Raw genomic sequence first — 24735 nt, 5'->3', positions numbered from 1 at the left:
CAACAGCTCACAGTAAGTTTTGAACTCATTTGAGATGAATTTTGACTTGGCCGCCACGATCCGTCCGCAAAGCTTTCAGCTTACTATTTTTCTCCATTTCGGCTGCAGCTTTGACCTTCTTAAATGCCTCAAATGCTTCATCTTTGTCTCGGATCGGCACCTGCCACAAAAATCTTGTACAATCGTCAACCAACAACAAGAAATAGTGCTTCCCTCCGTGAGTAGCAGGGGTAATTGGGCCGCACAAATCTCCATACCACAGTTCAAGAGGTGATTCTGCTCGGAATTTTGCCACTGCTGAAAAAGGATTTCGGTGTTGCTTTCCAATCAAACAACCATCACAGATGCGGTCTTCATGCTCGATTTCGGGCAAGCCGTGCACCATCTTTTTCTGACTTAGAAACTTTAAAGCCTGAAAATTTACATGCCCATATCTTGCATGCCATCGCCATGCTTCTTCTTTGCTCCTAGCCAGAAGGCATTCAGGGAGAACTGGTGTTATGTTAAACATATATAATTGGTTGCTTGACCTGTTCACTTTTGCTAGTAGCCTTTGTGATCTGTCCAAAATAGTTATAACACCTCCTTCAACCTCAACTTTGCATCCGTTCTCATCTAACTGGCCTAGATTTATTATGTTGCTCTTCAACACCGAGATGTAGTAGACATTAGTAAGTATTCAATGTTCACCTGTGAAGCCTTCAAACAAAACCAAACCTCTTCCTTGGATTTCTACAGTCGAGCCATCTCCAAATTTGACCGACCCTTTAATTGTCGTGTCAATTTCAGCAAATTTTTCGATACAACCAGTCATGTGGTTACTTGCACCGGTATCTAAATACCAAGCCTTCTCTCGGGTGTTTTTAAACTTTGGCACCACCTTGTCTTCATGCAATAACACCTGCTCGTTCTGTATTGCGTGGCTGAGAACACAAATTTCTGTCATCAACAGTGCTGGTTCATCTTCGGTTTGCGTTGTAACAAGGTTTGCTTTTTCTCTTCGGTTTGGTTTGGGACACTCTTTTGGAAAATGACCATATTCATTACAATTGAAACACTTAACCTTGGATTTGTTGAAGTTACGTGGCTTTAGGTCTTCACCTCGACCTCCACCATATCCACGCCCACGACCACATCCTCTCCTGTGATGTCCTCCTTTTTTGTTGTTGTTGGAACCTTCATCTTTCTTTGCCTTTGAGATTCTTGCCTCCCACTCGGCGTGGGTAAGGAGTAACTGTTCTCCACTACCCTTTGAGTGCAGTCGCCCTTTAAGCCCTTCCTCGAAGGTTCTGAGACTACCTATCGCCTCTGATACTGGCATCTTCTTTGTATCGCCAAATTGCTCAATTGTTCCAATAATTTGGAGAAATCTATCTGGAACTGCACTGAACAATTTTTCAACAACTTCACTATCGTCGAACTTCGTACCCAGTGAGCGGATCTCACCCACCAGCGTGGTAAGCTTCATGGAAAATTCATTTATTGTCTCTGAATCCTCCATGTGTAACTTGTTCAGTTGTTGTTTCAGCACCTGTACGCATGCCTTCTTAACACGATCTTCACCGACTCACATCTCCCTGAGTGCGTCCCAAGCCTCTTTTGTCGTCTCTTTCTCCGCGATTACCATCATCACGTCATCCGGCACGACTTGAGAAATGGCTACCATGGCGCCTTGATCTTTGTCATCGTCTTTTTCTTCACCTTCAATCACTGACCATACTCTTAGTGAACGCAAGATTATCTTCATCTTGACAGCCCATATGCTGTAGTTCGTTTCACTTAACATTGGAGATTGGATAGGGATTGAGGCTCCTCTTGTCGTCGGTTTGATGACAGCAAGTGTCTTAGATGGATCTACATCATTTCCGGTCATTTCCTTGACAACTTCGCTCTGATACCAAATGTTGGTTGTCAAAGCCAAACATTAAACGCCAACAAAAATGGAGGAATTTTTAGTACTTTAACACCCATTATATTTTCTGGTTTTTTTTAAATATATAAGCAAATACAAATAACTACACAACACATTTTTCTGAAAATAAAAACTAACTAACCACTCAACGGTTTTCCTAACCGCCTAACCACAAAACGGTTTTCATAACCTCCTAATCCACATGAAAAATGTGCAAGAATACATAAACAATTTCTAGAGACAACTAAATTAACACAACACACTCACTCAACATCCCTTTGGGCGTAAAGCCAACGAGGATACAATTACCGCAACCAAGGTATGACAAACAGTTCGCCCGAGTCATAAAGATGGAGGACCTAGACAACATGGGGCGTGAAGAAGGAATATAAAATCATATTCTATGTGCAGAAGAGAAAAGTCATACCCAAGTAGTGATAAATCAAATTTATTAGCATAAATAAAATAAAATTAACATTTTATTAACAATTAAACTTATTATTACAACCTAATAATGTGGCAGAACGACAACTATTGAAAAAGAAATTGAAAGAATAATTATACAAGCAATCTACTTGTATACACAAATACGGTTATATGAGAATTTTTTTTTAAAATTTTCTTGAATAGAGCTCACCCACCGAAGAGGCTAAATTGAGCCCACCTGCGGAGTGGTTGAATTGAGCCAACCTGCCGGAGTAGTTAAATCAAGCCCACCTGCTTAAGTGGTTGAATCTTTTTCTCTTGAAAGAATAGCCTAACTCACTTGTGAGAGGGTAATTATCGGAGAGGGTCATTATGACCAGTAAGAAAATCTGATGCACCAAAAATATATGTATTTTTTAACTTATATTTTATACCCATTTTTGGTGATATTGCACTTTAAAGAAATGTATTTTTCATGTTTTTTTGCAGGTGCAGGTTGTTAATTTTTGGGACTTGAAGCAAAAATAAAGCAAAAATGATGAAATTTAGAATAAAAATGGAGATTTAGAAGAATTACTTAGCGCCGACGATGCCAGAAGGATGTCGGACGGCGCAGATCTATAGAAAGGATACAGAACAAGAGCACGCGCCGATGATGCCAAACTGGGCCCCGATGACGCGCCCCGATGACGCCTTTTGACAGAGACTTAGGAATTAATTAGTGGAGCACTGGCGCCGACGGAGCCAGGATGGGCGTCGGCGGCGCTTATGTTGGTGGAAGCCCTGTTTCTAGAAGATTCGATGAATTTGGACATTTTTTTAAGTGTTTTTTGGTGCGCCTATAGAAGAATCGACCTAGGCTCTATTTAGGGTCAAATTTTGATAAAAAACCCTCCCCCTTTCACACTATTTCAACTTCTTCCACTCAATTCAGTTTCCTCTTTACACACCTACATTCCACGCCATTCCACACCATTAGTTAATTATAGTTTTGAGTTTTTTTGGTGAGTTTAAATGTGAATTCTTCTCTAAAGAATGTTGGAGGGAAGATAAGTGAGAGATTTTTTCTTTCTACAATTCTTAAGAGAGGCTACAAAGGATTTGTTTTGAGAAAGAACTTCAGATAAGTGTTGTTTATTTATTATTGTTGTATGAATTTTCTTTTATATATGAAATTTGTATTTTGTTGTATCTTTATCATGAAATCTGAGTAGTTTCCTTTATCTTCTCTCTACTATGAGATTTGGTAAAATGAAGAGATAATGTGGATGTGTCAATGTTAAAATTTAAAATAAATGAAGAGATAATGTTGTATCAACTCCACTTTTAATTTACTTTTCAATCTGGTCAATTGAATTGTTAAAATTTGTTGTGAAACATATGATTCGGGAAATGGAGTATGAGTTTTACACCAGAGTGAAAATCACATTTAAGTCCATAATGAGTATTTTGTTCATGGAATTAAGTGCAAATAAATAGGAAAATATACTTTGTTATAGGAAAGTGCAAATAAATAGGAAAATATACTTTGTTGGGTGTAGAATTGGAAATTTCTAAGGTGACAGACTAAAAATCCCAATTTGATCTTAATGTTTAAAAACTAGAGCGAGAGTTAGCCTTCAAGGGGAAGGGAAGTGGGAGCTCTGGAGTGGGAACCAGTATCCTCCTAGCCTAGCCACAGATTCAAGGACTAAACCTAAGAATAACCAATGATTTTCTATAACACTTAATCAGGGTAGAGAATTAAAATTGCTCATATTTGACACAATATATATATATATATATATATAAACCAATTATCTCATCTCATTTCACCAAAACTCATTGTAGTGGAAAAGATGTTTTTTCATATTAGAAAACTTCATCACATAAACTTAGTTTAGTAGTTATTAATTTTAAAACTTGCTTTTAAATTTTGCTTGTAGTAAATAATTTAGCTTTGATAGTATCTTAAACGTTCGAAATTGGTGACAGTAATTTTATTTGATTTCCATAAATTTCTTAGTTAATTTATCATTTTAAATTCATTTATCATTTTGACTTAAACAGAAAGTCTTATATTACTTGATAACGATACGTATACTTGCGTAGAATCTCAATCTTAAGAGCTTAACATTATTATTACTAAAATACCACATCAAGTTTTTGGCATCGTTGTAAAGCAGAGTCAACTTTATAAATTTTGTACAACCATATTCAACCGGGATCAACATCTCATATCCATTATTAGAAGTGTCACTAAACATCTGTGACTCTGCATTTTCACCTTCACACCACGGATGGATGATATACTAGCATCGCCTGACATTTACTTCGTAGTATTTTCATCAAAACAAAAGGGAAAGACGTCGTACGACATAAAGTGTATATCATTTATTATTTTATTGCATTTCACCCTTGTTTAAAAAAAGAAAGCAAAAAAAGAAGATAGCAGAGGACTTTTGGACTTTTCTAAAGAGAAATTTCTCGCACTTTCTCTCTCTTAAATCTTGTAACTCAGGGAAACTCTAGAGGCAAAATTTTTTCATCTCACCAGAGATATAAATTCAATTTGAGGCTACCCATCCATTAATTCTCTCTCTCTCTCTCTCTCTATTTCTCTTTCTATATCTCTCTCTCTAAGTGATATAAGGTCTTTATTAGGTTGTATGCATTTACGAACAATACAATACTCTTTGTCTCAAAATAATTCAATATTCTGAAAAATGTTGTCAGTGTGGAGTTGATACATAAACTCTACAAGAACATCATTTTCACCTTGAGTAAGATCAAGGAGAATGATGGATTGAACTAGGGAATTCGTGCTTTTGTAAATCAACGAGCTGAAAAAATAGACACTACAGGAAAACTAGTTATAGCTGACGACATAATTAACAATTTTGTAAGTGCCTAAAATAATGTTTCACTTTCCTACAATTTCGTAACGGAATACCAGGGAGTTAATTTATGGCTGCATAACTACTTCTCAAGCCGTCAGTTATCTCAAAAATTATCTGACATCATATTTAGATGTTTTGACCGTATAAATCGTTGGTTAAACATTGAATAAAAACCAACAGCCAAAAGTCATTGGTAATTAGTGAAGTCGATTTTCCTAGGTCATAAACTGACGAGCACTTGATGACAACCGATGGTTTTAAATGCCAGCTATGATGTTGTATAGAACTGATTGCCAAAAATATTAAGTAATTAATAGAGTTGTTTTTCCTAGCTCATAAATTGACGTACTTGCTATGATAATTGATGGGTTTAAACGTTGATTATGTTGTTGTTTAGAACTGATGCTAAAAATTATCGATAATTAAAAGAGTTATTTTTCTTGTATCATAAACCGAAGAGTGTGATGACAACCAACGGCTTTAAACGTCAGTTATGATGTTGTTTAGAACTGATGGTTAAAAATCGTGTCCAAGCAATTGTGGAGGGTCTTTTTCAACGAAGCCAAAAGCCTTTACTTCCGCCTTTATTCTCTTAAATGTGCCCGAATCCTTCTTCGCTGCCCTCCCCAATTTTGTCCAATACCCTCGCCTTCTTAGCTAGCTAAGAAGACAATGATGGGATCACAACTTGCAATCATAATTTGAGATAGTTGGGAAGATAATGAATAGATTGCAACTCATAGAGACAACCGAAACTCTCATCTTTCTCTTGCTTCAACTCCGCTCTTACCAAAAATAATTGGGTTAGCTAGGAAGGTATGCTTGTTCGCACCATTCTTTAATTTTGCTCATGCTCAACTTATTTTAATCCTCCTCTCCAGATTTCACCCTAAATTCCTCCCGATTTGAGCTAGCTTGGAAAGGCAACGATAGGATCGTGACTGACAGAGACTATCAAAACTCTCATCTTTCTCATCCTTCCGCTCCAATCCTACCTTTAAGCAATGAGGAAGGTAAGCTTGCTCGCGCCTTTCTTCCTCTTCACTAAAACCAGTGAGGAAGGAAAGCTTGCTCACACCAAGAAGGAAGTATGATATGTGTATGTAAGGATATAAGAATTGTGTGCTATGTATATACATGTATTCTAATTATTTAGGTTAACACGAACAAGTCTTGTTAGGTCTACTTCTACCTTTCTTAACTTAATTCAAACCTAAAACATATATTCTCCTAGCTAGATCACCAACCCTCTTTCACGGATAAATTTGTTTTGCATTTTGTCTCCAAGTGCAAAGGGTAATTAGAATGACATAAGTAATGACATTAGTGTTGGATTTTATGGATTTTGGCAAATTAAATAAATCCAGATTTCAATTATTAGGTTTTACTCAATCATGTAAATCTAAATTTATTAAATTCAAAAAGGGTTAAATCTCAAATAATGTTGGGTAGTCGGCAAAGTTAAATCTCAATAATACATTTGTTTGTAGAATTTACTAAATCCGAGCTTTACGTGCCAAATCCGTGAAATCCAGATTTACGGAATCCGCGATTCTATTTTGCCCATAGCGAGGCTTGGCTAGGATTTAGCCTAATTTCAGGTTAAGTCGTAGTCTAAATCCATTGTAGGACATCCCCATAATTCAAATTTGGTGGAATATTTGGCAATACATAGAAAATGTTTGGTATATAGCATAGATTTATGAATTTAGATTGAACAACGACAATCGCTTGAAAATTGATTCAAACTTTGGCTTGTACAACAAGCTTAAATTGATATGAAAATGTCAAGCTATAAGCCAAAATTTCAGATCTAACTTCTTTCAAGCCGAACCCCACACGGCTCTAAATTGAATAGTTTAACAAACAAGGGAGTTAGATGCATCCGTCAGCAGGCAAAGCAGCAGAGGAAGGCATCATTCGTGGAGGAGGAGGACGAGAATGATGAGGAGACAAAGGAGGAAATAAAATGGTTTTCCGACAAATATTCCATTAATTGTTGCCCTAACTTAGGGCCTAAACATTCGGTTATATTAGGATCCCGTTACCGACAAGTATTCGATTGATATTGCTTTGATAAAAATCGTCTGCTAAATGATGGCCTCCTCATCGGCTAAAATATCGACACACCCTCGACACTTAATCAGCACATCCTCTAAGTCATAAATACGACAGCTGCCACACTTTTTCGATGGTTAACCGATTGTTAATTTTCGACGGTTAACTCGTCGGCTATTAAAAATCAATAGTAATATACGGTGGTCTTGTGCTCTTTGAATTATTAAAAAACGACAACCCATGTGTGTCGAAAAGACGTCAGCAAAGAAATGTGATCGAAAGTATCATCAATTTATAAATTACTGATAAGTATTTTAGCTACGGCTTTAAAACAGCCGACAATCTGTTGCAATTCTAGTTAAGCCATGGTTTATTCATTGATAAAGGACGGACTGAGACTTTCGGAAATCAATAACATTCCCGTAGTGAGCTGATTAAAGCCATGAAAGAAGTATGAGAAGCGTCCAGACCTCATGCTGGAGCTGAATCGAGGACACACATTTTACTTGAGTTTAACAAGCAGAAGAAAAAAAATTTAGAAAAATGTTGTCGTTAATTTTATCCTGCAACGTCCTGGCATTTGGAAACTTCTAATCTGCAATATATTAAATTAAGTTGCGGCATGCAATACTCAGTCACCACCAAGTGGCAATATGGAAAATTTCTGAGCATACCACACTTCTCTAAAGTATTTACACTTTTATCACTCAAATTTTCATACTTACTTTTATAACTATTGTCAAAAACATATACATGAAAACGTTATTTGGGAAAACCAATTTTAAATCATTTTTTAACTGTGAGAAAGGAGACATCAGCATTAATGACACAGGATTTGGGATAAAATTTTAGCATAATTTTAAACTTTTCTGAAAATATAAAAAGTAGAACTTATCAATGTTGATGCATCTTTTCTTAAATGATCACTAACATGTGTCAATAATGATTAATACTAATATGGATGGCATATCTAGAGATGGCTTACAAATACCACTCGTTTGATTTCAGTTCTTGAAAACACACAACTTTAACGGTTGTTTGATTATAGTTAGAAATATAAATATAAATATACTAAATTTAAAATTTTTAAGATTTTAAGCAATTGGGTAAAGGGAAAAAAATTAGTAATTTTTTATCATTTTAAATTTTCACATTTTAATCTTTTTAGCTTATTTGTAATAAGCTCAATAGCAAAAAAAGCTCATGATGTCCTCCCACATAAATCATCTACTCACGACCAAACTGTGTAAGAAGCCCACCAGCTAAAAAGCTTCTTCATGGAACATATTCCCTCTCCAAAGATACACTCGCTCAACATCCCTTTGAGCATAAAGCTTATGAGGTTGCAATTGTCATACTCAGGTATGTAAGACAGTGCACCCAAGTCATAAAGATGAAGCACACAAACAACATGGGGCATGAAGACAGAATATAAAACCATGTTTTATGTGCACAAAAGAAAATTTATACCAAGTAGTGATGAATCAAAATTATTAGCATAAATAAAAGGAAAATAACAATTTTATTAACAATCAAAACTATAATTACAACCTAACAATGAGGTGGAACAACATATAATGAAATGGAAACTAAATGAATAATTATACAAGCAAGCTACTTGTAAACACAAATACGGTTATATGAGAATTTCACTTATTTTCCTAAATTAAGTTCACCTGTCAAAGTGGTTAATTGATTCTATATGCTAAAGTGACTAAATCGAGCTCATCTACTGAAGTGGTTAAAGTCCTTCCACTTGAAAGACCTAGCTCACATGTGTGAAAACAGATGCCGGATAGGGTCATCATGACAAGTAAGAACATCTATAAATCCATTATTAAAAGTGTCGCCTGACATTTGTTACTCAGTCATTTAACCTAGGCACTAGAGATGGGCATTATACCATCACCACCTGACAGCAACATTGCTGTTTTTTCATCAAGACAACGGGGAAAGACATCGTACAATATGAAATGTATATCAATTGTTATTTAATTATATTTCAACAATGCTTATAAAAGGGAAGCAAAATGAGATAGGTGTCGAATTTTGTACTTTTTCTAAAGGAGAATTCCTCTCACTTTCTCTCTCTTAAATCTTGTAACTCAGGGAACATCTGGGAGACAAAATTTGTTTAGCTTACTAGTGATAAAAATTGAATGCATTGTTTGAGGTTACCCATCCTTCTCTCTCTCTCTCTCTCTCTCTCTCTCTCTCTCTCTCTCTCTCATTTTCTCTTTGTGATACATGATTTTTATTAGGTTGTATGCAATTAAGAGCAATACAAGACCCTATATCTCAAAATAAGTCAGCATCCCGAAAGGTGTTGTGAACATGAATTTCATACACAAAACTCTACAAGAATATCTTTTATTCCTGAAGTTTATACGCAAGAGAAATCATGTTTTAGTAAATCAAAGAGCTGAAAAGCAGATGATGAAGGCTATGCAAGAAGTAAGGGATGTGTCCGGATCTCATACTCAAGCCGAATCAAGGACGCACATTGGGTTATCAGGATCAGTGGCTCGCGGACAAGGCCCACCAATGATAGAACCACCATGGATAGAGCTACATAATTTTTTCACGTTCTTGGGGATTTCCGCACAAGTCTTGACATGCTTTTTTGTAGGATTTTTTTGTTGTTAAAATTTTTGTTTCAAATTTCTCATGTTTTTGTGTTCCTATTCCGCAGTATGATTTTGTTTTCTATTGATCAAATCTCTAAGTGTATAATCCATCCCAACTAATATCAAACTTTTAAGTGTTTGATATGTAAATCCATATAAATTGTGTGGTCCTTAAATAAATTTCTCCTTTTTTATGGAATCTGTTCTTATGAAATCAAAATATGCTATATGTGTAAGAATCCTACCAGCTTCTATAAATTAATAAAATATCTTTTGAAATGCTAATACTTTGACCCAATAATTGAATAAGTGAAACTCTGTACCTTTGTCTATTTGCAAAAACTAATTAATAAATTATATATCAAGAAAAATAATTCTTCAGAGTTCAAAATACATACAAGAACAAGTTAATATCTCTATATGCACATATGAATCGTTCAAAATACATACAAGAACAAGTTAATATCTCTATATGCACATATGGATCATCATCATCATCATCATCGTTATTTATTGGCAGCGTTTGTAGTTTTTATCACAGCTTCTGTCTGCTCATCCATCGAACAGACAGCATCACAACTGTAGACGTAAAATTTAGCAACAAGAAAAAACAATAGAAAATTAAGAGCATTTAATATGGCTAAGAATATATAGTAATAATCGAGATGAGATTCATTCAGGTCGTTCAGAATCCATCCTTTCCTGCCACCCTTCGTGGTGTACTTGTTCACCGCCGACAGAAGAAAACCACTGATGAAGCACCCAATCCCCATGCTCGAAGAAAAGAATGAAGTTCCCAAGCTCTTCATACCTTCAGGTGCTTGATCATAGAAAAATTCCATCTTCCCCACAGCAACAAATGTTTCTGCAACTCCCATCAACGCAAATTGTGGGAGGAGAATAAAGATAGTCAGATTCGATCTGCTGTTTGTGCTTAACCTATATCTCTCCACCACCATCGCTAGGCACATGATGATGATGTGCATTATTAAGCCAATCCCAATCCTATGAAGCAATTGAAACCCGCGCGGATTCTTGGTGTAATTCCTGACAAATGGAACGAGCCAACGATCGTAGATCACAAGGCTGACTAGGGTGCTGAGGACGAAGACGGCTGAGAGACTTGCAGGTGGTATGTCGAAGTGAGGACCAAAGCTGCCATCTAATGTCATGCCTTGTTTGATAAAGAGAGTGAGCACCTGAGCTTGCATCACACTTGGCATGATTGTTACAATGAATATGGGCAGCAATCTGATGATTTGTTTGGTTTGTTCCACCTCTGTCTTTGAACAGAGCATCCATGGACTAGCTGACTCCCCAGTCTCCACAGCTGCTTTATCCAAAAACCTGACAATTATAAATAGAGCCAAGGCGTTGTTGATGTCATCTCAATTTTAATAATAGAAAATTCATACCAACCTCAGTGAGAGTGTGTGGTTGATTCTGCACTTGCCTGACTTGGACTTGTAATTCTCTACATCCAAGTCGCATAATTCTCCAGAGAGGGATGCTCTCCATTTCCTAGTGGAAGCCACCAAGACCCTAACTATCCTCTTGAACGGACTACCTGCAGGCACCATGTGCCTATAAAACGGCGTGCCAGCCCCGAATATGAGGAAGGAAAGGGCTACAGAAACGGTAGGAATGGTGTACCCAATTGACCAGCTTACGTTTTGCTGTACATAAACCACAACTATAGTTGAGAAGAGATTCCCAGCCGACATGGCAAATACCCACCAGTTGAAGAAAGATGTCTTTTGGGTTCGCTCCTTCGGATCAAATTTGTCGAATTGGTTTGCTCCAAATGTTCCAAAATTCACCTTCGTTCCTCCGCTTCCAATTGCTATGATGTAAAGTGCGAAGAAGAAGGAGAAAACCTGAAACCTCTTCACCTTGCTTCTACAAACATCGACGTCTGATGAATTGCATGGGGATGGCCTCAACGATGGAAGTGAGACTGTAATGGTCAACAAACTCATGCCCTGCAACATGATTTGATTTGGTTTTAATTCATTAAAATAAGTACCGATTACATACATTATACTATACATCTTAATTAATTAATTGCAGGTATATACCAAGAGGTAGATCGCAAAGTAACTGATTATGGTAAAGAATTGACCGAGATATGCGTCTGCAATAAAAGCAGCAAAAATGGGTGTCATGGTCATGACGCCCATCCAATTAGAGACATTAGTTGCAGAACTTTGAGTTCCTTCATGAAGCTCATTTGTAAGATAAACCACCAAATTTGCTGCAACTCCATAATAAGTTATTTTCTCCAGCACTTCAGCAGCTGCAAGGAACATTATATGTTATGGAACTCTTTTGCATATATATCCCAGGATGCATGACAAAATATAATTGCTACCAAAGATAGGATTATACATGGAGTCTAATTAATCTCATTGGCTGCATGCCCAAGTCCATGCAGCGGTGTAGAAAGCTAGAATTAAGTGATACATGCATGTAAAAAAACTGCTATAAATTAATTTACGCACCAAGAATGAAGGAACATGAAATCCATCTTCCTCCCTTTGATCTTAGAGAAGGCCGGCCTTTTAGATCCACAGTTCCATCTTTCGTGCGCTCTTCCTCTTCACAGAACAAGCCGCCTGTTACCTGTGTACAGGCTTCCATCTCAGGTTTGTCTTTAAGGAATAAAAGAAGTTAATGCACCGTTATATAGAAATCAGCGTACGTGTAAACCAAATCATTATCTCCTCCTCCATTTGCTTACTTTTGTAAGGAAATGTTTGAATATGCACCCCTCAATTCCTATGTATTCACATATGTACTACCAAAACTTCAATTTTCAATTACCACAACTGGGTATGCTCTTTTCTTGTTTAATGCATGCCATAGAAACAATTATAAGAGTGCATGATAAAAAAAACAAAAAAGCAAAAAATAGAATATTGGCCAAAATTTAATACTTAGAACAATTGGTCTCTATGCAAAGAAAAGAGAAAAGAATCATCTTATTATAAATGCAATTTAGGCAAATAAATCCAACTAATTACTCATTCGCCGGTTAGATTTTGCACAATTTCTATAATATTCATTTGACTGTATCGACGATAGCAGGGATTTAAAAAATGGAATTGTTGCCATCGTAAGACGATACCTTCATTAAAAATTTGTAGCGTGCCATTTATCAGCTGCCAGTGCTAAACAGTTGTAGAAGAAGAGTATATCGAATAGGACAGGAAGTAGCTTCCTGATGTGGCATTTTCTTTTCTTTTTTGGGTGCTTCAAAATGTCCGATTAACAAGTCATGATCTTATTAAATATGACGTTAATTATGAAGTGTAGTCTGCTGAGTTAAAAGACTTCACTTCATCTTTCTTAAGCTAGTGATTTTTATATTTTGAAAGTAAATAACTATATTCTCTTAAACATTCCAACTCCCGCCTTACTTGACTTGCACAATATCAAATAGTAGTGAAATCTTTCCAGTTGTTTAAATATTTTTAAAATAAAGAGCATTGCAACTATCAGCCAATCGCCTCCCGCCTTGATAGACTTCACATCATTTTGAGCCACAAGCTAAATAAAATTAAAATAAAACTTTTTTATCTAATATAAATAATAATTTTTAATTAAATCCAACAAAGTAAAATTTTAAAAAGTGTACATCAAAATGATTTCTGCACTATTATTAAAGAGAACAAATGGTTCAGAAGATAAGGGTACGATCTACCTGATCAAGATCGTGAGGCCCATCTAACCGAATGAGGAATGTCATACTAGCCACGATAACTAGGGCAAAGCTAATTAAATCACATGGTGAATAGGAAGATGACCAAATGATCCCAACACAAGTCATCCAACTAGAAACCAGACAAAAGAGCATAAGTGCCATCCAATACAAGAAAGTCGGCCTGATGCAATAGTCTATCATCTAGTAAAGCCAATCAAAATGAGGATCTATTTCTGTAAAGCTCCCCTTACCATTCTGTGGTGACTCCAAATTAAGACTCCTCACAAGGAGTCGAAGACAGACAACCAGTCTAGATCAACCGAACGAACCATATCAACTAAGCTCAGCCGACCGAGCTGAACTTGTTAACTCAAGGTCAGCTAAACTTAGTCGGTCAATCCAAAAGGAAGCTAGACGCTAAGCCCACACTTGTAAACTACCAGAAATACCTTAGAATGGACCCCTCCTAAACTTGGATAAAAATGTAATATCATCATTGTGCTATCTTCTTCATAAATAAAAGAATCATTTTAAGAATATACACAATCTGACTTTCATCAAGAAGTATACATCAATCATCTCTTTAGAGCTACTGGCACCAGGTATAATCAGTGTTAGGAAGAAGAAAGAGTTGTCATGCACATCTCAGGTGGCTGATTGTCTGATATAACAATCACCGTCGAACAAGAATAGGACAATGCGGTCTGATTGTATGGTGTGAAGCTGTCAGAACATAAATCTAGTCGGACATTACGTGCCTCCACAACAAACTCAAGATATGAGCGATCAAAAAATTTTCACGCCTCCCCATTTGATGTATGACGTGTTGAGTTATTTTCTTCTGATCTACTCTAATGTCAAGTCATATGTGGAGCAATACGCATAGAATTATATAACCTCTATAGACGTGGAATAAGTAGTAGATAAAAGAGCCACTTGAACGAAACTCCTTCAGCCTCTTATTTTTTCTGCTCTGAGGTTTGAATCTAAAAGAATTACAAAATTTGTATTGCGCTTCCATCGTGCTACTCTTGTGATATAGCATACATCCGTTTACACAATAATCAATCTTTTCTGCTTTAAGCCCTAACTTGGAGACCAACTTTTTTCGTCATGTGCATATCCTCATGGGCTAAATCTTCAAGTGGATTAATCTCTTTCAACAGGCCTGCAAACTGATTGAAGCACTTTTGAGGCATGTTGTACTCTATTTTGATATTCAACATTCTAAGAGCTACATATAACTCAGAATGAGACGTGCAACTATCTCACAGTGCCCTCTAAGCAGCATTCAATAAATCATAAAACGTCTGAGCCACAAGATTTGGTACCTCTTTCCACTGCGCTTGGCTTGCATAATGATGTTTTGTTTCATCAAATACATTTTATCAAATCTGCTTGAATTAAATCCATGCAGAGGATCATAACTCCTCAAAGGATTGGAGCTAAATGTTATAGAATTAACCTCCCCATGTGAATTTCAAATCCAGTATTCTAGCTAAAATTCCTAATGGTATAGATCAAATTTCACTTTTTCAGCCTTTATGTGTGCTCAATTTCTGTGTTTCGAATATGGACACTAAAACCTACCATCATATGGGTAAATTGACAGTTGAGAAACAGTTGCCCCAATTTTCTCGACATCATTCAAGAACCCTTGGGTAATCTCTTTTCTATTCAGATAAATCATGTTGTACATGCACGATCCAAACGTAAGAATAATAAACACATTATGAAAAGCATTCAACTAAAAACATTTGTCGGTTGATTGTTTTTTCTTTTATGAAAATATATTTAATTTAACTTGTATATAATTTTGATTTTGAAAGTAGTATTTTAATTTTAAAAAATGAGACTGGATAAATCTCATATATCTAGTAATTTAGATAATTAAGCACAATACCATAAGTGATACACCATATCAAAAGATAAGTATATCACTTGCTAGTGGGCTTAACAATTTAAAATAAGAAATTTATGACTCTAATTTTTTCTGTGAAATGTATGACTGACAATTTCTCTATCTAATATAAAGATTAGGCAGTGTTTAGATTATCTAGATTACTAATTCTCCCATAGGCGCATGCCTCTATAGCTAATTACATTTCATGCAATCAAAGTCATCAATGAAAACTCTCGATTAAGATATGGGGTTTCTTCAAGAATTCAAAGTTTAGTTTTCAAGATTGGACATGGGAAATTCAAGTGGGAAGGGTTCAAATAGGAACTATTATTTTTGAAATCAAATTAGCGAAAGGTAGGGGATGCATAAATTCTGAGAAGAACCTCAATGACCTCTCAAACTATCATATTGATTGACTTTGCATTTTTTAAATAATTTTATTTAATTCTTACTACTACCATTCATTCAAATTTAGGGCTTACACCTGCATAATATACTATCATGCCAACAACCTAAGGAGATAGGGGGTTTATGTCGTACTGAATGCACAATCTCATAATCCTAAAAGAAGTTAGAGCTTATATCACACGACACACGATCGTACGAAAGTCTAAAGATGGTGTGAGGATTTATGTCGTGTTAGATGAATCACCTTGAAGTCCTAAGGGCTTATGTTATTTAAATCTAAGTAAAGTTTAAATGAGGTTCATTATTCACTTCATTGTTCCATCTTGATCGTCGTCCAAAGTTGTCCGCTGCTTGCTTGAATCCTCATTTTGTTGCATAAAGAGTTTTCCCTGGGCCCCTCATTGTGACGGTTTTGGGGTCCTAAAAAGTGTGTTTGAATTGACAAATATTCACTATTGTTAGGTAGCTGAATTTTGCTATTGGGTTCCTCCTAAACAAGTGGTCTACTGTCCTATATCCTATGGGTCTTTTACATATATAGTAAATTAGAACACATATAATAATGTACAATAAGGAAAGTACATTAAAAAAGAAAGTAGTAATGCATACCTTTCATCTCTGACGCCGCTACTAAAGAGTTAAAATTACAAGTAAAGCATGCAAGTGTTACGCAAGATAAAACAAATACAAAAGAAATGAGCATATGTGTATATAAAAAGTCAAGTGGCACATATACGAAATATCGGAGCTAGGTATAAGAATTTAAACTAGGTGTGGGCTCAGACTCGGGACCAGAGGCCCTATTAATTCTCGAGGGACAACTATAGGCAACCATAAGCAATCTCTGTGCATAAAATCTAAGTTCAGATATAAGTTACCAATGAGATGATAAAAAGAGGGCAACTCCTAGCCCAATCAAGGTGACTAACAAATAGACTTGTGGAAAGTAACACTTAAAATTTTTAATTTGTCATGCGTATAAATATAGTTAAACTTTCAGTTACCAGTCAAAAAAATATTAGTGTCACAAGGAAAAAAGATTTTTTTATATTATATATGTGTTTTGTAAATCTGATGGTCCACGAGTTAGTCACGTTATTGGGCTAAAGCTACCAGCAGCCTAGGAAAGCACGGGCAACTTCTCACCAAATGTTGGCGAATAGTAGTGTCAATCCTGCACCCTTACGAGGTCATCGGGTCAGAAGATACTATTCTATTATCTTGTTTTTTAGCACCAGAAGTGTTTCGCATCGTTGCCCTTAACCCTAAACCTTCCAACTTATAAGCCAATCCGATAATCAATATGAATCTCCCAACAATTATAACTATCTCACATCATAAGACCTAAGGAAATGGATTTCCAATTAATTCTACAATACAAATCATCCACCTTTGAGTTTAAAAGTCAAAATTTAAGTATATACATATAAACATTGTATGCTATGCGTACAATCTTTCCAATAATATACTCATATCCTCAGACAATCAAATTCAGGCATTAAGGATAAAATAGATTGTTTGAAGCTGTGCACATCACTATAATGAAGGATAATAGAAGGCCCGAATTTCATATTTAGATATTACCCCATCAACATTATGAGATATTTACCTACATATCTCACAGTCTTTATGTATTTATATATCCAGCATCCAAACTTTCATTGTGAAATATATGCCTCCTTGTTTATGAAAATGCACTTCTTTCATTTCGTTTTCTCTTAAAGATCACAATAGCAGAGTATATATCTTTTTATGTGTTAGGAAAGATTTAATTGGCATAAATGTAAAAACAAAATTTTGGTGTTAGATTTGTAAATACATAGGAATTGGGTGGTATGTACGTAAATATGTGAAAGAATATAACTGATTACAAAAATCTGTATATAAAAATTGAAAGCATAAGAGAAACTACAAAACCTGCACGTATATTTATTCTGAGTGATATATGTATGTATATACATTGCAAACCTGAAAATAATGAAACCTTCGTTTGAAATCCAAGCATATAAAAACAAAGGTACTTGTACATTTTGTTTTAGACACTATGCATGTCACAAAAAAAAATTCAGAATATCGTAAAAATTTGTTAAGATATATTAGTTGCGGCTATGAGTTTAATATGAATTGCTGAAATCAGCTCAATCAACACTCAGCTATAAGTTTAGACTATCAAATAAGCAAGTTGACTTCAATAGTACTTGATTCCATATGGACTGAACAACATTTACTGTTATGGAGTATAGCAACAACAGATTAGTCAAGTAGCGAGCAGATTACTTAGACCAAACACATCAGCATATAAATGGTTAATTACAGTTCAGATATATGTATGTATGTATGTATGTATGTATGTATGTATATATATATATGCATGTATGTATGCAACAAACCTGTAACATGGCAAAAAATAATCAATTTAAATTCATTTCGAAGTTGATACAAATTGCATCATACATGGTTTTGCATAAATGATATAAACCGCTGCTCTTTAAATAGAGCTTGAATTATTCATACAACTTTGGTGTAATATAAGGATGAGATGAATCAGTCTATTTCGTACATTTGTTTTCTATACAAGTATATTTGAGATTCTGAAAACTTCTATACATATATCTGAATATTAAAGGTTAAGGAATGATTTCCAAATCTAAAATAAAAAACAGTTAAGGTAAAAATCAAAACGTTAACAGCCTTAGGCTCTTAGGATTGTCGAATAACGATAATCGGCGAATATTTATTAATATTTTATTTATAATATTATTTGTCAACATAGTTACACCAACTCATTCACAACTATTTTTCGTTCACATTTTATCTACAAGTGTAAAGCCAGTTATCCATATAGGGTTTGCGATTGGATTTTCACTTGGAGACAAAATATGACCAATATATTTGTGAGCGTGCTACTGTAGCTACAGTGGTATACACTATTAGAGGGAGATGTCTTAATCAATTACGAGTCAATGTTTGATCATTTAAAGATATTCGACATTACTAACATACTATGATCTTAAACAATCCGACTTCGAGCCGAGATGATGTAGATTCCAACTAGGGTTTTAAACGAGCTGAGCCTCAGCGAGCTCAGTGTCGGCTCGTGTTCGAAATCAGCTCGTGTTCGAAATGGCTCGTTAACTGTGTGTTCTTGTTTGGCTCAAATAATATTTTCCGACTCAAGTTCGGCTCGAAATTGGAGGAGATGGCTCGTAAGAGAAAGAGAGCCCTAAGCTCTTGGAAGATGACTCGGAAGAGGAAGAGGAAGAGTAAGACAAACACAAACAACAAACCCTAAGCTCTCGCCGTCGAAACCCTTTCGTGATTTTGAGAGGAGAAGGAGATGACTCGGAAGAAAAAGAGAGCCAAAACAGAACTTTTGAGAGCAACGAACACAAACAACAAACTCTAAACTCTCGCGGCCGAACGCCTTTCGGGATTTTGAGAGGAGGAGAAGACTTGGAGAGGACTTGGAAGAGGGAGAGGCAGCCGAACCCGAGAACATTCCAGAGGGAGGTTGGGGCTTAGGAGTTGGGGTTTTTTTAGCTTTATACTTATATATTATATTATATTAATTATATAACTTATATTATATAAATATATAATATTTATATAAGTAATATTTATTAATAATTTGTTATATATTATAACTTATAGCATTTAATTTTTTAAAATTTGATAAATTTTTTTTATTTTAAAAAGTTTTAATTAATTATAAGTTATAATATTTAATTTTATGAATATGTATTATATGTATGTGTGTGTATATTTATTTATTTCTTTCTTTTCGAGTCAATTCGAGCCGAACACGAGCGAACAAATGTTTATTCGTGTTCGGCTCGTTTATATTTTGAGCTTATAAATTTGTTCGTGTTCTGCTTGTTAAGCTTAACGAACGAGCCAAACACGAGCTGCTTAACGAGCCGAACACGAGTTGTATGTGAACAACGAGCCAAATTGACAGTCCTAGTTCCAACTAGCCAACTTGAAATCTACTAGCTAATCACATCCCCCCATGTATATCACCGTCACTTTGAACAAGAGACTCGAGATATCTAGAGCATTCACACATTTTAAATGATTTGATCACTCATAATTACAACTCTGCCACTAAAGCTACTATTACTAAAATGTCATTTTAAGTATCCAGTTCTAGATCTACTCAAACGAAGGACTTTAGACTCCAATATCGACCTCCATAATTTATGCTTTTTTCTAAACTCTTTATCTAGTTTTATCCACGAGAAGGATATTGCCAACAAAAAACATATATAAAGGTGCATTCTTCTATAAATGTCTAGTAAGAGCATCCATAAATTAAGCAAAAACGTATGTGTATAAAGCTGATCTCTAATGCAGTTACGACCGTTAACAATCTGACATCGAGGCGAGTTGGGTCAGAACAAAATCGGCTTGAAATAAAATTCGATCCAAAATTTTGGCTCATTGCTCGACTCATTTATTTCGATCCGACAAGATCCAATTCAAATTTTGAATCAATTTTTTAAGCGATTAACGGTCTTAGAGCCAGCTCGGCTCGTTTATTTCGATCTGATCTCAATCCGAGCTAAATTCGAATCAATCTTTGAGCGATTAACTATGTTCAAGCTAAACTCACATCCCTAGATATAATGCAGCTGAAATAGAAAACTTTTTGGCAAATTTCCTAGTCGCTAAACCCTAAGCACATTCTTCAAAGAAAATGAAAATAAAACGATAATGAAGATAATAAGTTACCTTCCCCGGTCGTTTCGGGTACTAGTGGAGCTGAAAGAAGAGAAAATTCAGAGTTCCAGGTCATTGTAAGCTATGATGGTGTCGCTGCGTTCGCAGCTAGATGGCCTTTCCCATCATTTAATAATAAAATGCATCAGTTAAAATCATGTCTGACTGCGGGTTCAAAGGTAATCGACAAACTATAGTCGTCGGTTAATATTTGCTTATAATTGGCGGATTATTTTGTTGGCTATAATTAAAACTGACGGGACATAAAATATTATTGATAATTGACGGGCTATGTTGTAGTTATGTCATCAAAAATAATTAAGATTAAAAACCATCGGTAATTAGAATAATTTTTCCTACGTGTGAAAAGCCATAAATTTTTCCACAAATTCTCGTGATTTTTCTTGTTGTAATTTGAACTGAGGGATTAACAATGATTAAATACCTGAAAGCTAAAGTGAAGAAAAGCAAACTCGAGCATTTCCAGATTGAACATATCCTGCAAGAAGAAAATTAATTCATCGACCTATTGTCTAAAAGAAAAGACACTATAAATTGATGGTTTGGAATCTTATAGAATACATCAATTCAACTAAAGTATCATTTTATATGGTCTCTCCAAGTGATGGGAAGTTGTTTTTGGAGAAGTTGCACGTAGCTCATAATTTTGTAGATATATTGACGAAGGTGGTGAAATTTGAGAAATTGAAGTTATGCTTGGCTCAGTTGGAGTCCAGCAAATTTGATACTGAGGTTTAGCCACACCACAACATTGGATTATAAAGATGATAAAGCTGGAGATGCATATATGAAAGACAAGTGTTGGGTGCTATTAGTCTTCAAGTGAGAGATTATTATGAAATGAAGCCTGAAGAAGCACCTACGAGCACTCCACCTTCTCCATGCAGACCCACATGCACCTAAGCTTGGCGTAGCCATGTCTAAAACAGTTGTAGCTACGCAGGCGGAGGTGTTCCGCCACAGTGAGCATAACCACGGTGCGGGGCTCTGTCGTTTCAAATTTTGTTCCAAAGTGGGTGAAATGATTACAACCCATTTGGGTGTGGTCATACTGTCGGACTGTTCCTCCCTGTTTGGTTCCTAAGCTTCAATTCGAGCGACAAAAGTGACTCTCGATCTATTGCGTGCATTGCTTCTTGACAATGACTTCTTTATAAACGTGGATTGTTGGGAGGATGATTTCAGATTTCTCTTGTGAGATTGAGAGGAATGTTTGGAGCGAAATTCCGTAAGTTCATATGCTTGTAGCTAGGGAGAAGAATTGAATTATGTAATCTGTAAGTTTCTCCCATTCATTGTGAAATTTATTGAGGTGAATCGGTGATTTTTCCACGTTCTAGGGGTTTCCACGTAAATCTTGACGTGCTTTTTTCTGGGATTTTTATGTTGTGCTTATGTTCAAATTTTTGTTTCAAATTTTTTGAATTTTTGTGATTTTATTTTGCGGTATGATTTTGATTTCTATTGATCGAAACCCTAAGTGTATAATCCATCCCAACAAATATCAAACTTCAAGTGTTCGATATGTAAATCCACAAAAATTGTGTGGTCCTTAACATAAATTTCTCTTTTTTTATGGAATCTGTTCTAAGGAACTTAAAATATACTATACGTGTAAGAATTCTACCAGCTTCTATAAATTAATAAAATATCTTTTGACATGCTAATACTTTGGCCCGATATTTTAATAATTGAAACTCTGAACCTTCGTCAATTTGCCAAAACAATTAATATATCATATATCAAGAAAAATAATTCTTCAAAGTTCAAAGTACATACAAGAATAAGTTATTGTCTCTATATCAAGAATTCTTCATTATCATTATCATCATCGTCATTTGTTGGCAGCGTTTGTAGTTTCTATCACACCTTCTGTCTGCTCATCCATCGAACGGACAGCATCACAACTGTAGATGTAAAATTTAGCAGCAACAAAGGACAACAGAAAATTAAGAGCATTTAATAATATATAGTAATAATCCAGATGAGATTCATTCAGGTCGTTCAGAATCCATCCTTTCCTTCCACCCTTCATGGTGTACTTCGTCACCACCGACAGAAAAAACCTACTGATGAAGCACCCAATCCCCATGCTCGAAGAGAAGAATGAAGTCCCCAAGCTCTTCAAACCTTCAGGTGCTCGATAATAGAAAAATTCAATCTTCCCCAGACCAGCAAATGTTACTGCAACTCCCATCAACGCAATTGTGGGAGGAGAACAAAAATAGTCAGATTCCATCTGCTCTTTGTGCTCAACCTATATCTTTCCACCGCCACCGCCAGTCACATGATATGCATTATTAAGCCAATCCCAATCCTTAGAAACAAATGAAAAAAAAAATGCATTTGCTTATTTAAAAATTAGAATAATAATATTTATGATGTGATGTGTCAAAGATTTGGGGGGTATGAATATAAAAAGATAAAATTGAAGGGTTAGATATGTAAGTGAATGACAATTGTGGGTGCTATTAGATATGTAATGATATGATGTGCTCTTTTGCTGTTCAATGCATATCATAGAAACTACAATAGAAGTACAATATAAAAAAACAAAAAATAGAATATTGGCCAAAACTTAATACTGAGAACAATTGGCCTTCATGCCAAGAAAAGAGAAAAGAAAAATGAAGTAAAATAAGAAGCATCTTGTTACAAATGCAATTTAGGCAAATAAATCTTACTAATCATTCATCTGCCGGTTTGATTTTACACAATTTTTATAAATTATTTATTTGACTACTGTTATTTTGACCCACAATTAATGAACTAAGGTAAAATGATACTTTTGTAATGTGGTACCGCTCACCTACCACATCTCACCAACCATTCACCTACCGCTCACCTACCGCTCACCTCCTCCCACCTACCCCTCTCTTGCTTCTATAAATAGAGAGGGTGTGAGGCTTAGGAGAGCAAGGGAAGAGATTTTGAGATACCACAAAGGAGGAGAGAATAGCAAGAGAGCTAGAGAGGAGGAGAGCATCTTGAGGCCTTGTATCAATGTGTCGCTTGAGAGGGAGGCCATAGAAGGAAGATGATGGCTCATCTCTATGTATAAGCTATTTCTTTTGCCTTAGTGAACTATTTGATTGATTCCCTCCCGTGGACGTAGATCCTGTTGGATCGAACCACGTAAACGATCTGTGTTTGCTTGTGTTCTTTGTGTTTTATTTCTATGCCAGGAAGTACATATCTCACAAGGGTGTCCGCTTAAATTTGTTCGCGGCCAGTGACGAAGAAGAGGAGTTCGGCATACACGAAAAGAGGAGCAAGCAGATCGCGTCGCAGACAACCGAATCGTGATAGAATTGGTGAACAGTGGAAGCTTTGATCGACTGGATTCGCATTGTGGGTTGTGCGGTTCGGCGAGACGGAGGAGGAACAGTCCGTGAGTGAGGGCCAAAAATTTGCGACAAGGTTGCCAGTAGAGGATTTCGAAGCAGGAGTTCGGTCTTGCTAGCAACTCGGCCAGAGGGAAGAGGTGGAGGTCATGCAGAGAAGGGTTCAAGGAGTTACCTGTTCGGGAGTTCGCGAAGCAGGAGGACCTAAGCAGTTTGGCGAGGCGCGACGGCTCTGGAGAGGCACAGTTATTCTCGTGTGAGAGGCTCGTGTGAGAGGCAGAGGAGGAATTCCTGATTTGTTCCGCTGGACGCAGAGGAGTGCCTGCGGGAAGGAGGCGCGAGCACAGAACAGGAAGTGTTCTCCGGTGAACAGGTGTGATCTCTGTCAGAAGGGATCGAAGCTCTCCGTTCGGTTGATGAAGGAAATAGAGTTCATGGGGAGAAGGTAAGAAATTTGCTGAGAATTTCTTGGATAGCAAGGCGTTAAAAGGCAAGTTTAGGCTGAAAAATTTTGGTTGTTATACAATAGTACAACATTTTGGTGATTTTAGTCTAGTTCTTGGAAGGGCAGCAGGTAAAATTCATTTGGAAGAAATCCTAGCCACGACAATGAGTTCTGTCAAATTCGACATTGAGAAATTCAATGGAAATAACGACTTCGGCCTATGGAGAGTAAAGATGAGAGCTCTATTGGTTCAACAGGGTGTTGCAGAAGCCTTGCAAGGGTCGGCGGCA

General features: G+C 36.1%; 1 protein-coding gene across 1 annotated transcript; it reads right to left on the bottom strand.

Annotated features, from left to right (window-relative positions):
- Positions 1–1567: 1567 nt before the first annotated feature.
- Positions 1568–22853, bottom strand: LOC110024273 (protein NRT1/ PTR FAMILY 5.2-like). Its single transcript, XM_020724151.1, has 6 exons — positions 22526–22853; positions 12404–12553; positions 11981–12198; positions 11322–11884; positions 10442–11249; positions 1568–1891 (listed from the first exon to the last, which is right to left on the bottom strand). The coding sequence occupies exons 1-6, from the start codon at positions 22851–22853 to the stop codon at positions 1568–1570; spliced, it is 2391 nt and encodes a 796-aa protein (XP_020579810.1).
- Positions 22854–24735: the final 1882 nt, after the last annotated feature.

The sequence above is a fragment of the Phalaenopsis equestris genome, unplaced genomic scaffold (genome assembly GCF_001263595.1).
Source record: "Phalaenopsis equestris unplaced genomic scaffold, ASM126359v1 Scaffold000251, whole genome shotgun sequence".
In the NCBI taxonomy this organism is placed as follows: Eukaryota; Viridiplantae; Streptophyta; class Magnoliopsida; order Asparagales; family Orchidaceae; genus Phalaenopsis; species Phalaenopsis equestris.
Note: the sequence above shows the minus strand (reverse complement) of the source record. Positions and strands in the feature narration are given on the sequence as shown.